Source organism: Oreochromis niloticus, linkage group LG3 (assembly GCF_001858045.2).
Source record: "Oreochromis niloticus isolate F11D_XX linkage group LG3, O_niloticus_UMD_NMBU, whole genome shotgun sequence".
In the NCBI taxonomy this organism is placed as follows: Eukaryota; Metazoa; Chordata; class Actinopteri; order Cichliformes; family Cichlidae; genus Oreochromis; species Oreochromis niloticus.
This window is the reverse complement of record NC_031967.2, coordinates 32,730,826-32,748,971: the sequence shown is the minus strand read 5'-3', so window position 1 is coordinate 32,748,971 and position 18,146 is coordinate 32,730,826. Positions and strand designations below refer to the sequence as shown.

The 18,146-nt window shown below is 39.3% G+C and overlaps 2 protein-coding genes across 2 annotated transcripts in view; one reads left to right on the top strand and one right to left on the bottom strand.

Annotated features, from left to right (window-relative positions):
- The window catches only part of arhgap36 (Rho GTPase activating protein 36), a 75,869-nt gene extending 71,097 nt beyond the window's left edge, over positions 1-4,772 (top strand). Inside the window, 1 exon segment of the mRNA XM_005462587.4 lies at positions 504-4,772. Within this exon segment, the coding sequence (XP_005462644.3) occupies positions 504-835 (332 nt within the window). The 3' untranslated portion in view covers positions 836-4,772.
- Positions 4,773-6,472: 1,700 nt separating this feature from the next.
- Positions 6,473-18,146, bottom strand: part of usp12b (ubiquitin specific peptidase 12b) — a 30,092-nt gene continuing 18,418 nt past the window's right edge. Inside the window, exon 10 of the mRNA XM_005462590.4 lies at positions 6,473-14,075. Within this exon, the coding sequence (XP_005462647.1) occupies positions 13,974-14,075 (102 nt within the window). The 3' untranslated portion in view covers positions 6,473-13,973. The remainder of the gene's footprint in view (positions 14,076-18,146) is intronic.

Below are 18,146 nucleotides of genomic sequence, written 5' to 3'. Positions count from 1 at the left end.
TCAACATTTAAAACATTTAGATTAATGACAGGAGCAGGAACGATACCACAAAGCAAGGTTTTGAGGTTTTCAGCTGTTTAACATCTGCTTAGTTGTCTTTTCAAGCAGTTGTTGATTTTTAGGTGAATTTCCTGCCTGAGAAAGGAGTCTTTAGAAAACCCTGAAACAGTGTTCTGCAGTTTCACCACCATGTGTTAAAGCATCTCTGAAGGCAGTGTAATGTAACATAGACCACACGCTGGCTGCTGGAGATTGTGGACGTTCGTGGGAACGATAAATGTGCCAACAGCACCCCCTAGCTGCGACGGGCGATGCTGACACAGAAGTTGTTTTTAACCTGTTCTATCTTAAATTTGCTTGACAATCTGAAACATGTAAGAAATCAGGGGGCAGGGGGCAAATACTTTTCACAGCACTCTATGACTCATGTTACACAACTTTAAGATAATAAATAGTTTTTTTCTTTCAAGTTACGAAACCCTGTCCTGTTCTTGGTCCTGCAGGTGAGGTCCCTCCTGGTAAATCCATCCGCCACATGCGTCAGTTCCACTCCCATCACAACCTGCTCAGCCTATCCCAGTCCTCCTTCTCTTCCTCGTCCTTGTCCTCGTCCTCCACCCCCAGGCTCCACACTCAGGACTCGGATGCCCAGGACCGTCGAGGCCCGGGTCTGAGCTCCGCGCTGAGCTTCTCTCTGAGCTCGAGTCTGAGCGGCTCGACCGAGAACAGCATCTGGGTGAGGCAGACGCCGCAGGAGGAGAGCAAGCCGTCGCCGACCGCTAATTTCTGGGACTTCTTCACTGGGAAAGGGTCGGGCTCAGAGACGATGGTATGATGAAGGGCGAGGAGAGGAGAGAAACAACCGGTCAAGTTCCAGATTCACTTAAAGAGATGCTTACTGGTGTAAATAAAACAGGTCTCTCCCTGACATTCCCACTTGACCTCATAACCGTCCTGCTGTGGGTTTTCCAAGCTGGAAGTTGGAATTTCCCACGTTTTTTGGCCCCTCTTGAACTCAGCATGGGTATGAATGAAAACTAGAAGAAATGAAGGACACAAACTTCTCAGACACAAACAAACGAAGGAAGAATAAATCAATGAGATTACCTGAAGGTGGATCAAATGATAAAAACATGTACAGGATGGATTCATATTTTAAACCCTGTTTCTACCAACTACAACTGCATCTTCTGACACTCTGTGTACAGAAATCATACCAGGCATACTCCGTTTGTTTGTTTTTTCCTGCAACCTGCACTAAGCTGCTTTTGCAAATGTGAATCAGCTGCTTAATATTCAGTGATGATCTCAAACACCCGACCGCATTCAAGCCATGACGAAAACCTACATTTTAGAACCGCAAAGTGTGTTTCCCCAACTGGCACTGCAGGTCAAAAAGCTCAGTGTGATTGCATCTGCAGTAAATTTGGTTAAAACTTCGATTATCATACCTGAATATGTAATTAGGATGTTTGACATTGATTCTGTGCCCCTGAAAATGGTTAAATAGCTAAAAAATGTACATAAAAAAGGCATTTCGAGACAGTTTTCTCCTCTAAATCAGCCCTTAAAGCTGCAGCAGGCGGCTTCTGTTTCTCCCATCAATGGAGACAAAAAAACCTTACATACGCCTGCTCCCCCCTCTGGGTTTTAGAAAGTAAAGTGCAAGACTTTGGCCAAACACGAGTCTTTGCAGAACCAAAACAACAACAAAAAACCCTGATCATTGCAACCAAATCATGCTAGGAGTGGTGTTTTAAGCAGCTAAGCACAAATAATCGTGGCACTGGTGTTGCCCGCTTACAGTATATAAGGCTAAGTATAAATTAAGAAGTCTGTGTAGGTTCCCAGTCGTCCAGTTCATGATGGTCCACTCACCTTCTGTTCAAGCTCTTAAGACTACAAATTAAGATCTATGCTGGAGACTTTAACCTTGGACAGCGGAGTTTAAACCCAATATGAAGGCAAAAGTCGGCAAAGACTTATTTTTTATTCTCCGAGAAGAACAGGCCTGCGCTCATCTGGTGGGTCGGACTTAAAACAAAGAGCCCCTGATTTAGAGGGGACGGTTCTTTATTTCTCCCTGCTTCAGCTTTCATGGTAAATGTGTCAGTGTGAGTGGAGTCAGCCAAAGATTGTCTTCTTGCGCTCCGGGGATCAGCTCTGGATCTTTAGTTTAAAACAGTAAACTCTGTCTATTATTCTCTGATTTCACATCCATCCATCCATATTTTTATTCTAGACTCTGCTAGAGTAGTTTTACAAATCATCCAACCACCTCAGATCATCTTCTGTCTGAAACAAGTATTTTCAGTCCCTGACCCCAACCTTGATGCGAGACTCACACTAGGGAAAACCGTGGTTTGAGAATGTGGCATGACTGAATTCATCCGGACTGTGTCCAATGCACTTGGAATCTGTTTCCTTTGAAATGTTGCTTTAAAGATGAAGACCAGGTCTGCAACCACTCACAGTCAGTTGCCGTCTTCAAAGCAACGTTAGCGCATCAAGGTGGCGATAAGGCGGAGTCAGCCTGCTGTCAGTTTGGGGTTGAGATTTGTGATAAGATGGCAACTAATTGTAATAAATCAGTGAAAATTGCAAACCTGTTGCTGTCTATATAAGCAGAATTTCAAATTGACATTAACTACTTACATTCAGTGTCCAGCCGGAACCTTATAGATTTAGATTTAAAGCAGAAATTCCTCCACAAATAATGACGTAGTTGCTGCAGGACAGCAATTTAACTGCAACATCATAGTTGCTCAGCAACCAGGCTTTTATAAAGGAATATAACCAGAATACATACAGCTGCAAACCAGATAGTAATTCATCTGCATTTATAAATAAAACTGCACTTATTTGCAAACCTCCTCCAGTCAGTCTGAGTCAGACTAGGATTCTTTGCAGGAAGGTTGCCTCCCGTTTTTTGTGCAGTTACCTTGAAATCAAATGTAGTTGATTCGAAGTTGAGGATGTTGCATGCGCAACCTCTGGATGACCATTTGGTTGCTGCAACTACCTGAAATCGCCAACACCAAAAAAAAAGATGCAATCATCTGGCAACCAGTGAGAGGTGTCCATCCTATTTAGTATGACTGAACCATAAGGCAGGTGGGTGGAGCTTTAAGGCATGTGTGCCTGAGGTGAATAACAACTCTCTCTGATGTCATACTGATCCAAGAGTAGAAAAAAACATCAGAAATGAGGCTGATTAGCTGTTTTTTTTTTAGGGATTATTTCTACATACTAATTATACATTTGATTCGTTGGCCTTGGTGTCTGAAACGTTGGCTACTTTAACAGTATGACAGAAGAAAAACATATGAGGTCCACTTTGTCAAAGCGTCCTTGAATATTAAACTGTCTACAACCTAAGAAAGTTTTTTTTCTTTTTTTGTATTTTAAAGCAGCTCAGAGGGACTCCTGCTATTATCAGCAGCACATCACAGTCACACCAGTTTGGTAATATGGAAGTAAAAAGATTGAAAATGGAGCCAACGCTGGTGGACTGATCGGAAGTTTATTTTTTATAATGAAGTTTACTTGTAATCACTACAAGTTGTGTTGCCTTTGAGTTGTGAGCAGTTCTTATTACATAATGAGTCACTTTAAGTTCCCCACTTGTAAATAGCAATGAAGTCTATACAGAATTCACCAACTTTTGGTATATGGTATTTTTTGTAAACCAGATTTAACATTACTGTACCTCCATATGTCACATTATATCAGTACAGAGATGTGTTCCCAACCAAGTCCGTAACGTCTCCTCTTAATACCAACATAATGTGACGCACTGAGCTGCCCAGTAAAAGCTTTTCTTTTTCTTCTTTCTTCGATCAGCTGCAGCTGCAGAGAGGAGAAGCACTCCTTTAAACTTGTCTATGGAAGCTTGTTTGTGCCACTATAAAAGAAAATGCCATCCATATGTCAATAAAGTATAACCCTTACACCCTCGCTTACCAATAATTGCTATATTGCTAATTGTTACATTTTATTCATTTGTGGCACCAGGTGTCAATCTCACAATTTTGGGTTATCATCACAAACCTACCTACTTACTCAAACATCTAAAAACAATAGCTCAGAATAAAAATAAAAATAAAAATAGCTTGAAATTTAGTGTTTCAAGTCATTTACTTGATATCAAGTTTAAAATTTTTGATATATGGTTAACAAAAATGTTTTTTTTTTCCGTGTCACAAACAAGCTTCCATACATGCCACATATTTCTGACACAAACATTCTGACTTGCATTAAACCCATGTATAAATGCATCCACGTCTGCTTTAAAGGTTATTATGATGTGTCAAAATTCATTAAACCAACAGGAAAGTACAAAGATGTCTTCAGCAGGATTTCACAGGTGTTGTTGTCCTTTTTACCACAAGAGGGCGACATTTGCCAATTCATTGCAAATTTTAACATCCCCACCCACCATACATGGTTTTCCCTACAGTCTGTGCACACACTCAGTGCACAGATAAACAAAATAGGTTTGGGAATAGTGCCAAACAACTAGCGACTTGTTGTACAAAGATATATATTTTTGTTGTCGTTTTTGTATCCGGTTCTAATTTCTGGACTGCAAACAGAGAACTTGTGCACTCCGTCCTTCACCCTCAGCAGGTGAATGTATCATTTTTTTCTGTCCCTGTAAAAGAAACGAGGCATTTCTTTTTCTGTATTGTTGTAAAATCCATCAGTGCTTGTGTGAACCTGCTGTTTGAGAATGTACCACCTACCTGCAGAGAATTAAATGTCAAACTGCCTCCCGTGTCATTGTTTACTGCTCACAGTGCAGCCAGAGGAGTGAGATAAACGCACTGAGTCAGTGCGCCGCTTCAACGGCTTCTCGGAGCTGGAGTGCGGTCATGCTTTTGGCAGCAGGACAAGCATCTTAAAAGCAATAATGTCAGAAGACAAAAAAGCCTCCGGGGTGGATGATCTCACACAGTATAGGCAGGCAGAAAGCTTTTTAGCTTCCATTTAAAAACTAGAGAGCTCTTTTTTTCACGAATTGCCTACAATCATCTCTTTCATTAGTCCAGTATCCTCAGTTTTATATGTTTGCAAAGTTTGCATAACTTGACTTTCAGCAGGAAATATCAGGGCTGTAAACTGCGTCACTGTGAATCCTGGACCGTCCAGCTGTCTGCTGATGCGGTGGTAACTTGAAGCAGCGGTTTCCGACTTTTCTGGCTCACGGCTCCTTAACTTGAAGCAAACTTTCAGGAAAACTGAGGTTGCTGAAAGAAATCCTAATTGCTGGTTGTGGCAGCTGAGTGAAGATGAGCTATGGGCTCACAGAGGGAAGCTTAAGTTTTGGTGTGTTTTAAGACCTCTTTTTTTCTATATATAAAAAGGGTTTAAAATGTGAAATTATTTACATTCACACCATTTTCAGATATTTTAGGGTTTCTGCACCTTATTCTAAAGCAGTGTTACACAATGCTGACCTGATCGTGCTACGCTGCAAATAAACCCCAAATAATTCCCCCATATTAGGACACATTTTTATTATTATTATTTTTTTATTCATGTACCAGGTCCAACTGTCCAAATACAGAGAGAGGACAAATTAAACATGCCTCCCAAACAAACAACAAACACCGTCAGGTCTCAGGAGGTTAATTTTGTACAGGAACAAGTACAAATATTAAATAAACTGCAGATCACTCTAAATGTGCCTAATATTTTGGCAGGAATGATGACAGTCATGGTAGACTGACACTTCAGAAACAACTGAATGCAGGTAAATAGTTGTTTTTGTGGTTTTCTGGGCTTCTACAGCAAAACTTTTTTAAAAAAAAATAAAAAGTCCCTTTAACCTTTCAAGCGTCTGTTTCTTAAATACTTAAGTGGAAGTTTTCCACTGTGCATCCATTTTGTTTTTTTAAAACCCCATCGTCAGAATCATCAACTTTAAACATGGACAACGCTTGTACAGCACTCGAGCAACCTCTCATTTCTTCATATTTTGCTTCCAAGGAGCCAGACTTTATTGTAATTTTTTAAAGTGGTCTTGGGCATCAGTCCCCCGGCTTTCTGAAGGTCTGTTAAGAGTTCTCGTTGGACATTGGCTGTTTTGTCACCCATTTCCAGTCCAGTCCTTGTACCGGACCATTTTCAGAGGAGAGTAATACATTTATTTGTTTCTTAAGCCACTGTTACACTGATCTATAAAGCATATGAACATAAAAGGGCTCCAATGGACCAGTGCTGTGTCTACTCATAACAGTCACCTTAGCAAAGAACCATTTTAATCAATTTTAGTTACTCATCCTGAAAAGATCCAACTCATTAGATTACGAGCATCTGGCTGCTACTTACCCTCATAATTCCTGTGCAACCAGCAAAGATGTGTTTATTTTTTTCCACACAACTTCATAACCTCCTCTTTTCTGCATGTATGTTTAAAAAACAAGACGCTATAGTCAAACATTCTCAATGAAAGAGACTGAGAGCAGAGTTGAGTTATCATCAAAACCAGTTTGTGTTTTATTTCAAACAGTTTGGACACCATCAGAACCAGCCGTCATTCCCAAACTTCACTGCATCTCCACGGACTCAGAATGAACGTCCGACAGCAGCAGCCCCACAAATACAAACACCAAGAGGACAACTTGGTTACTGGTCCTTCAGATCAGTCTGTAGTCGCAGACTCTGCACGAACAAAAAACCCTTCTGTGTTCAGCTGGTACAAAAATACGCAACCATTTAAAAAGCAGATTACCTTACTTGTGTTTACCTGCAGTAAACACCTTTTTCTGTGCTGATAATAATGAAGTATACATTTGAAATGAATGCAAAGAAACCCCCCCTCAAATAAAGATTTAGTCATTAATTTAAAAACAAAAACTTCTAGACTGTGCCGTTTTGACCTTCAGTTTAACAGTGTTGGTCTCTGTGAGGCTGCTGCTATTTTGCACACTAAAAACATACATTAGAGGAGTGTTAATGACACATTCAGTCACTTTATGTCCGTCACATACTGTGTTAAACACATTTATTTGGTGAGTCTGAAAAGGGGAGCGATGTGGATGACCAAAAGCTCTGAAGAGACAACTGTTAAAGGAAAAATCCACCTGTAGCTGTCAGTCGGTGCTTCTGACTCCTCCCCCACACCAACAAAAGCTGTTGTTAAGGGAGTGCATTTCATCAATTTCCTATAATGCTGTTCAAAAAGCACACCGGGGATGCTTGACTGCTGCCTTCTGTTACTTGCTGACATATATGCTTAATTTTAGATAAATAAAATAATCTATAAAACAATAAAAGTAATAATAAAAATGGCTAGATGAAAATATTTCTCTAAAAGGAACTTTTTGTATTTTAGGGTGCAAAAACTGGCCTCTGTCTCTCCACTTCTTTTCTTCTGACAATATTTTAATACTGTTAGAATTGAAGGTGTAGCTCCAAAGTTTTCACTCTTTGCTGATGACATTTTATTTTACAGTGCTTAACAAATTACTTAGACTACCTCTAAGGGTTAAGCCACAGCTGCTGTATTTTTACGTGTCTGTAATGACTATCATTTACTTGCATTCCTGACATAAATGGTTTTAGGGGTTGAATGTTATACTAAGTTTCTGACTTCTCTGAGAAGTCCACAGTGTCGGCTCAAATTTGAGTATAAAAACAAGAATTCAGTTTGTTTTCTGCCTAATAATTATAAATATACAAGTTTTTAAGATATTTCTTCAAAACTTTGACAGGTGTTTTACTTCTTGCAAATGCTTTGGTTGGTTTTGGTTTGCATGGAAGAAGCCAACTTGTTTGCCAACATTTGCTGAATGATAGTGAAACGGTGAAAATTACAATGCAAACGTGAAACGGAGAACGGTCATCTTCAAAGTTGACTGGATCTGCTTATGGAAACGTGTCAGTTTCAGACATAAGGCACAGCTTTAACTTTCAAGGTGAACAATGGTTGTACACTTTTTCCAGTTAGTGATTGCAAATAGATGGCCATATTTTGTGCAACCACGGCAATCTGCTAAACCCAACGCAATCACAAAGTGGTTTTTGGTGTAATAACCTCTTTGTGACTGATTTCACCCATCGACAGCCGGCAAACTCCAGCAACCACTCCCACATCTTAGGTAAAAAGCTCCCCATTACCTAAGATGTGGAGAAATTTTGCATTAGACATAATAACGGCATCTGCAATATCTATAAATTAGTGCTGTCAGGCACTAATTTATAGATATTGCAGATGCAGTGCATGGCGTAGAGATTAACACTGACAGCACTACTATAAATGTGAAAGTTAAATATAGTGAAAACTTTGCAGTGGAACTACTTGAAGCTCAATACTAATATATACCATCTCCCTCAGTTCCTGTCAATCCAGTATAGTCGTTTTTCTGTGTTCTTATAGACTTTGATCATCAGTAGAAATCAAACACAATCAGGACTACATAAAATGAAACAAACACCAGCTGCTGATTTATTTTAATCCTTTATGTAACCTAAAGTGGATTTTTCCTTTAACACCGTGATCACACATCAGGTTTTAGACAGTCATGTATTTTTTTGCACACCAACATCTAATAAGAGAATGTCTATAAAGTGAGTGTATGTTAATAAACTCACAGCTCCATTGTGACCATTCCATATATTTGGGTTTGTTCGTTTTGGCCTGCCCAGCATGCCAGATGGGTGGGGTTTGCAATTTTTAAAGCACCAGGCAGACTGAAGATATCAACCGTAAGAAAGGTATCTTTGAGAGATAACGTACACTAATATTCTTGATCTAGTTTTGTTGATTATTCCAAGCAAGCAATTATTTATATTCCAATAGTAACATCTGTATTTATGTACACAACATCTCTCATTTCACACTCCCCAAATTAGATCAAAATAAATCCTCAGATTTTCAGAGCTGCCTACATACAGCAGACAACAGTAGACGATCAAAATTAGTAAAACACATAAAAATAGAATCAAAGCAGAACATCAAAGGAAAAACGTTAACATGGACATTCATAATAATAATAACAATAATAATAATAATAATATTAATATTTAAATAAAAAGAGCCTTGCTTCAACATAAGCATCCAACACATTGTTCTGCCAAAGGTTTCAATGAATTCTGGTTTTCATATTTAAAAAACAAAACAAAAAAAGGCTTCCAACTGAATCTGTGGACTTCCATCTCACTAATAATGTGCTTTTGTGCTTGTCTGTGTTGATTTACATCTTGAGTACATCTACACTTTGTTTATTAAAAAAAAGAAAAGAAAAACAATATAAACATCATTTGGTATGTATGAACGCAACTTAAAGAGTCCACAGATTCTGTTGGTGTTTCAAGTCATTTGCAGCCAAAAATGACTTTCTTCAGATGTCTGAAAGTTATAAAACTACTAAGCCCCCAAGAAAAAACAAAACATAAAAATTGCGCAACACTTTCCTTTAATGTAGATTACTTCCTTTAAGTTGATTAGTTAAAGAGCAGCACTGACGTGAAAGAGAAATAGTGTTGACTTTGAACCTTCGACTCACTGAGTGAAGTGCTTCGGATGCATCGTCAAGTAAGTCGCTCGATCTCCTCCCAGTCGTTTACACAGATTTGAGAACTTTGAGCCAAATGAGGTATTTGTTCAGTTAAACTATTTGTGGTTGTAGTTTTATGTAACATAAATGGACAGAATGACTTTGGAAGAGGCTGACAGTGATTTAACTTTACCAAACTGATCTAGATTGGTCATATTGCTATTACCTTGAAACCAAGATAACTTGATTGGTTGGATAACCCAAATTTTGCAGGATACTGCAACATTCGGAGCTAACGGATACTGGTCAACTTTATATTGAAGAAATACAATATGGGTGCTGCTGAAAGCAACTTTATGCAGACTAGACAGGCTAAATCTAACAAAGTAGTTGTTAGAACCTAAACCTAACCAGTGTGCAATAAAGGTCCACATTGGGTGAAAAACAGGGTCTCCTCCTTCAGTCTCCTCATTAGCACTGTATTTTTGTTTAACATGGCCATCATAGCATTAGAGCACCAAAGATAGAGTACACCTGGTGTGTAACGGATACATCTAGATGAGAACGCTTTGGAAAAAGCAGGGCTCTGGCTGCACGACGTCCAACTTTAAACTTTCTCATGCTGAAAGAACTAACATGCAACCGAGAGAGAGAAATCCACAAGCTCACATTATTTTGTAACATATTTTGGCTGCTCTGTGTTACAGACATAAAACCTGAATGATGATAAAAAGTGTCACTTAGCAACTTTTCAGAGCAGTTAAATCATTCTTTGAAGAAATGAAAATTACTTTGCAGTATTTTTGGGGGGGGGGGTGATACTCCTTCAAGACTAGACCTGAATTCCCTTACATTTGTTTACTTTTTAACTCTGGGAGTCAGGACTTTGACAAGTGCTAGGTTGAGGTAAAGTGAAAACACTGAACAGCCACAAGCATGAATGCTGTTAATTTCACTAAATTGCACGATTGAAGGACAAAATGACAAGTTTTCTGACAAATATTTAAAAGTGCTTTTCAGTTTTAACAGCGGAGACGGCGACTTCACCGTATTGCGATGCACCCAAATCCACATGTCACAGGTCAAGCAGCAGCTCTATTTTTTTTTTTTTTTTTTAATTTGACTGTACATGTTAACATTCAAAACTCAACGGCTGTATAATATAAACACCTTAAAGGCTGCATAGAGCTTTTTTTCCAAATCCGCTTTGCATCTGCTGCAGCTCTGTTACGAAGGAGTGATAGCATGGAGGCTTATCAGCTTGGCAGTGTAAAATATACAACAAAATAACTAAACTGGGGTGAAAAAGAAAAGGTAACTATATTTGGTTTGTGCAATTAAAAAGAAAACAACAGAGGCGGAAAGGGTTAATGCACAGCTGGAAAGCGAGACCGAGGCTTTAAAATGGCTTCTGCTTCTCCTCAGATCAACTCAATCAAACCCTGTTTGTAAGTTTTAATTCTGTTTTTCAAAGTTGGCAAGTTTGATATATTTAAATATTTGGTCTTCATCATACTAGAGAAATGCAGTAATTTGAAGACCTGAGTTCAAACAGGCAGTCAGGTTTGTTCATACGTACTGCGTTTTTATTTCTTTTGATAAATCTTTATGTTGTGTGTAAAGCAAATATGAAATGTTAAATTCGGAGAGTTTTATTTGGAAGCAACTGGAAGATGTGACGCTGGACTTTCAGACATTTAAGGAAAACAAAACAAAACAAACAAACAACAGACCAAAAAAATACTTCATTTTCTGTGTTCTGTGGCTGTACTGGACACAGCCCTAGAGACCAGCTGGCGGCATCTGGCAACCACTGGTTGCTAGGGAAAATTGTATGTTCCTAGATGGGTTGGCAAGTGGTTGCCTTCAGTAGCTAGCATGGAACTGGTCCCAAAGAGGTACACGGCGCTGCACCGAAAGCCCCCTTGCGATTTCTTTGGTTGCTAGCAGGTTGCCATGGTCACCAGTAGTTTGCATGAAGGACTCACAAAATACTCGACAGCTGGCAGTGCAACTGCAAAAGGTGTGACGCGAACTGGAAAACCGAGACCTTTAAAGTCAAATATCGATAAAGCGACCACAAGTTGGAGGTTTTGGATGCAGTACCCTGGCAAGCAACCACTTGCCAACTGGTTGGAGGATAAACTTTTGGTCACCGGATGATCACCGACCTGCCTGTAGGCCTGTGTGACTTAAGCCTTACCAATCTGAATTCAGCAACACTAAAATGGCAGCAGAGCCTGTCAGCAGTTTTAAGATGAATCTGTAGTAAAGAGAGCTTGAAAAAGTTCTAAATGCAAAAGATTTCTCCCAGGTTTTTAACCCCTAATGGGGGTCGTCCCCTTTGGAAGTAGTTGCTGCTTTTAGACATGAACAAGTGCAGTTTCTTTCTTCAAGCTCTCAAGACCAACATCACCTGGATGACTGAGAACCTACACAAACACATTAATCTGTAATATTCTGAAATAGGAAGAGAGAAAGTAAACATATATCTTGGTTATACTGGCGAATTTTACTATGTAACCCAGTTCTTCACTTTTACCCCTCTAAAGGAAGACTGCAGTTAATCATTTTTCGTATAACCCACATAGCCAAGTTTTTTTGTTTCTTTTAACTAAAGAAGAAATCCTGCCCAAAACTACCCAGTTATTTGATAAATCACTTGAAGTGACTACTTACTGGAATCACTAAATGTTCAGCTGATTAATCAGCTTCAATCAGCTGCCCAGAGTAGCACTAACATTCAAGTAACTCAATTTCATGTAACGGCCCACGCTGCAATTTAATGAGCATTTCAGAAACAGTAAGATAACCACAATGCATCCCATCTCACAGGATGCATCGCCACTAAATCTGAAGCTGCTGTTGATGCTGAGGAGGGGAAGCCATTTGAAAGCGGCCAAGACAAACATGAGAAAGACACTGTCTTATTGCAGTAAAATAAACCATGTAGCAGAGCATCAGCGGATCACATCCGCAGACCTTTAGCATCACTCAGTGTTACCGAAGGCTGCATTTCACGATTCTGGAGTGGAAAACGCGTTATGTAAAACCCTGACTGCCTGCCAGAGCTGCAGCTGCACGAAAAACACTTAAGCCAGAGTCGAAATTGGCCTGAGCGTGGCTGAAACTGCGAGATGAACCAGCTGCAGAAGGGTAAAGGCGTGTGTGCGCAGAGAGGCACCCATAAGCACATGAGACAAACTCGACAAACTTCGACGCTGCGTGTCGTGTAGTGTGTAAAGTGGATACCAGAGCTGACTTAAAGGAAAGAAAAGCATTAGTCTCATAGTGCGTCCCTTTAAAAAGAAAAAAAAAAAAAAAAAGTACAAATGTGCATATTGTGGCATCTTTAAAAAAGTCAGACATGTTACAACAACACATCCTTGAGAGCAAAGGAGCGTGTGCTTGCTGTCAAAACCATGAGAAGCTGGCATTTTAAAAATTAGCTTATGCTGTTGAAATACTTCCTTTGAGCTCTTTTCCCTCCCCTACTGTGGCACCACGAGGGGCTCAAAATGGCACAACACACCAGGAAGTTTAACCACCATCCACTTTAGACGCTCTAGACACTCTGGAATCTAGAACAGGACTGTTGGTGATCCAAAGGATTGGATTAAAAAATATAACATGTGGCAAAGTATTCTTTTCTTTAAACAGGGTTGCTTAAAAAAAAAATTATATAAGCTGCAAATTGTACTTTTGGTCAGCTGGTTTCACTTCTCTCTAAATTTTTTTAGTTAAGAATTTTAAACCTGAAACAAAGAGCCTTACTGATGAGTGTGGGGAACATTTCAGCTCCATCAACACCTCCCTGGTGGCTGGTTTCCATTTCAACCATCGCCTGTAACACTGCGCAGGACGTGATTGGCAAAACTTCACTATACAAAACACCGCAAACTATCATCAAAGCGCCACGCTCACATTCAAGCCGTTCACTCACTACAGGTAGTGTCGGTGGTTTTGCTGCGACAGGTGGGAGTTCCGACGGTGCTGTCAGACATTAAAGGAATCTTTGGGGGAGTTGCGTGTCGATGCAACAAGTCACAAATAGGGCCGACTCAGACCTTAACCCCCCGACACCAGTTGCATCCAAAATAGCTGGTTATGCCGCATCATCTCCTCCTGCTCGTCCTCCACATGTCAGCCTCTTGGATTGGTCAGTCTGCCCACAGTGCAGAGCGAGTGTCGTGGAATCTGCTGGGGGGGTGGGGGGTTCTAGTGGATGTTTTTTTAAAATATTTTTTTAAGGTGCTCTGCTGCAGCAGTGTGGACACAGAGGATTTGAACGGTAATCCAGAAGGCTGTCACAAGATCTGCCACACACCCGTCCCGAGTGGCGCTCCAGTGTAGCTCCGCCTACAGGGAATAAAGCCTGGATACTTAAGTGAGGGCGGACCAGGTGGCTGCCATAAGCCCCTCCCCCCTCTGTTGAGTGACAGTCTGTTGGGGACTTACGACCGCCTTGGTTCAGTCTCTGGACTGGTAGAACAGGATGTATCCTGACTCAGAGTTCTTGGAAATGTCCGAGGTCAGACCGTAGAACTCCTCGATCGCCTGTGCATCGATTTTCTACGAGAGAAGACGACAACAGAGGTTAGAACTTGTACCAGGATACAGTAATAACCTGGATCTGGTTCTTCTTGTTTTTGCTTTCAAAGCAGTGTTAACTTCACTGGCCAATAGGTTTTTTGTTTTTCTTACAAAACCCTTTCCCCCCCATCTGATAAACAAAAGACAATAACTAAATAAAAACTAATACAGGAGGACCGAAACCCGTGATGAAACAAGAGTAGACACGTGGACAAATAAAACGCTGTGTAACTCTCACCGGTTAAAACAAGATAAACTTTGATACTTTATATATTTTAGTAAACTGAATCAACCTTAGCTGTAGTCTATTAAATTTAGCACAAAAAGTAAGGAAATTTGTCTTTGTCAATTATTCCAACGGCCCCGTAAATGAAAATCCAATATCACATAATGGGTTTAACAAAAATATATTTTACAGTACAAAAAAAGAAAGAAAGAAAAAAAAAGATTTAGGAAACTTATTCTGCAAATTTACCTAACTTTATGCATTTTCTTTTTAAATCATATTTGAATGACAGCTTCATGCATTTTCTGACCATGATTTTTAGGGCATCTATCATTTATTTGGACAGAGGCTTCGAAATAACTATCCAAATATCTGCAAAGATGTGCAAGTGGGAAGAAGATTTTCTATGAGGATCCAGTAATAAAATGTGAGAATTACAAAAGTGTGGTTTAAAATCATCGGTTTACTTGCGTCATTTTAGCAAATGTGTGCATGAATAAGGAAAGAAAAAACAATATAGGTTTTGTTTACACAATTCTCAAAATGAATAAATAAATTACCATTTATTTATTTTATTGTACTGTTTTATCTTCATTTTATCTTGTTTTCTGAATGTCACTTAAGCTTTTCTAGGGGTTTTTTACTTCTTTTGTTATTGGATGTCGTGTCTGAAAATTCCTTTTAAATTTTCCACCGTGGTTGAAACATACCCTATATAAGCACATCTAGTCTTGCTTATATTGATAATTGATGAATAATGTCTGGCGCCTATTCAATCCAGCAGTTTTCTGGGTTAAGTAAAGTTACAGGAGCTAGAAAAAAAACAAAAGCTGCACTTTTGGAGTGAAAGATATCGGGGTCATAATTGTAGAAAGCTAAATAAGTTTGAGTTCCACAAGGAAACAGGCAAATGGCAGAAACAAGCAGCCAAAAAGAGATCAAAATAACTTATCAGAAAAAGAGTTCAAGCTAAAATATAAAACAGAGAGAGGCATGCAGAGTAAATCTCCACAAACCATAAAAAATAAGTTAATGTTTCTTCTCTGCAGACTCAGCAGAATCTTCCAGACCAGATGTCTGGGCGGGCCAAAGTCCCGCTGTAGTGGAAAAATACTGTGGAGGTTATATCAGTTTTAACCATCAGTCCCTGATGACTGACTGAGCTCTTTCCTGCAAACAGCAGGGTGATGTCTCCTACTGCCGAGGAGATTTAAAGCAAAATAAACCATTCTAACTGGGCAAATAACGTGTACGTTAGATATTTGATTTGGCCGAACTGCTACTGCGAGTGCACAGAGAGGAGCACGTGTGTTTAAAATGACCTCCAAATGCTTTAAAGTATTTTCTAAAACACTAGCTGTGACCTCTCATGCTACAATATACCCAAATCAACGCCTGTGTGACTATATTAGGAAAAACCAAAAATTACAGGCATCATAAAAGTGAATTTTATGGTGGCGCAGGTGTCCTGGACTGCATTAAAGTATACGGTTTCACCTCATAAAGTGCACCCTGACTGTAGATGTGTTTTACGCGCCTCGTTTTCTGTCTTTTTCTACCACCCCTTTAGTATAAGGCAGTAATGCAGAGCAGCTTAAAACAGATGATTATATACAACTAGAACTTTATATTTTTTCCCCTCCGATTATGCTAATTAACTGTGATAAAACATGGATGTGTGTATATCCACAAAAAGCTGCTTGAAGCTTCGAAAAACTACACAAATCTGTAAAATTGTAAAGTAAAAAAACTCAACCTCACACACACATATTATAAAAAAAAAAACTAAATAAATAAATAACTGCCGTTGAGTTTTGAATAGTTTTGAAAAAAAAAAAAAAAAAAAATAGAGCTGCTGCTTGACCTGTAACATGTGGATTTGGGTGCATCGCAAAAAACTGCAGTTAAAGCCACAAAAGAGAGTCTGCTAAGTCATCGCTGTAGGTAGGTCAACCCAACAAACATAACAGTTTAAAAAAATACTATATAAAATATATATTTTATATATGCCATTGTGTTTTATCCAACTTCCATTGTGTTTTGTGTAATTTTGCAGCATTTTTCTATCTGTAGGTGTTTTATTAAGTTGCAGTGCATGTGAACTCTCAGAGCCACTGTACAATAGTGTCAGTTATTCTTATCCAACTGTATAGAAAAGTCTTGCAATGGCTAACGCGAACCAATTCATTCAGCATCCAGTTGGGACTGATGCTCAGAGTTGGGAAGGTTACTTTTAAAATGTATTCCACTACAGATTACAGAATACATGCCCCAAAATGTATTCTGTAACGTATTCCGTTGAGTAACGTATTCTGAATACTTTGGATTACTTAATATATTATCATGCTTTTTACAACTACATGAATGTACTATTGCTGTGTGATTTATTACTATTACTGAAGGTTACCCGCCATACCAATACCAACTAGATTTTTAAATCTTAATATAAAATGAGTAACAGTAGGATGGACATTAGGTAAGGCTACACTTTTTCAGTGATCTCATATAGAAAACTATTCCGCATGTATATAAAACAGGTCCGCACCTCCGAACCGTAGTAAAGGGACCTCTGGCTAATACGGTGGGTTCCGTGTCGGGCTTGTAGCCGAAAACTAGCTTTACTTTGTTTTCTGGGTCAACTTTGCTAGCAAGAGACAAAGAGAGGCGTTGAAAGGCTGCTCCGACGGAACTTATTGTTTCAGAGGAAAACACGAACACAGTGTACAGTTGAGTCTTAATAGCTTACTTACAAATGGGCTACACTGCCCATAAGGCTACATTCTTAAGGGCTATACCTGTAACACTCTGCCTGTTGCCTTCAAATAAGTAATTTTTTGAATAATAATTAGGGCATAGCCTAACATATGAAACAGGAAAATACCGCCGTGTAATCCCTTTCTTTCAACAAAGTAACTGTATTCTGAATACCACCTTTTTAAATGGTAACTGTAACGGAATACAGTTACTCATATTTTGTATTTTTAATACGTAACGCCGGTACATGTATTCCGTTACTGCCCAACACTGCTGATGCGTCTGTATAGAGATTATCTGCATACGCCCCTTAATTATACTCCTTCATTTTCATAGACTCTCTTGCAAGATCTGTATCTCACTCATAAAGTTTCAGGGCGATGCATATTAAGGGAAACAACACCATTAACTTTTCTTTCCCATAAAGATAACACTTGACGACATCCCTCTATTCTTAATGATGAGTTTTGGTGTGTCAGTGTATTTGAATAATGGTTTGACGACCATTATAGTTTCTGGGTTTTTCCAAGGGGAGGAAAAAAAAAAAAAAAAAGATCTATCTATCTGTATACACACACACACACACACATATATATAAATACATATATAAAAGCAGGCTCGGAATATGACAGAAAGCCTATCCCATCTTGGGACGCAGCAAAATAAGCCTTCTCCTTGTAAATAAAACGGTTAATAAAAGTAACTACTCCTGACGTAGGTTATTTGAGAATTAATAAAGGATGCTAACACTGGCTGAGACTGTACATCTACAGATAAGTGTCTCATTTACCACTAACTACAGACCGAACATCAGCAAGCTCTGGAACGCCTCATTGTGACGACTGCACAGCCAGCGAGCCGCTGATAGTTTGATTGCTGTGGCATACCGTTCCCTCTGGCATCAAGAAAGAAAAACATCAGATTGAAAGGTTACTTCGCTGAAACACAGAGCACGCTGAAGCTTTGGCTGCGTGATGTGGCGAGCCGCCAGTGGCTAAAGAGCTACAGCAGGCCATCGGCTCACACTGCAAACTTAGCAGAGCTGCACTTTGAATTTCATATTTAATGTA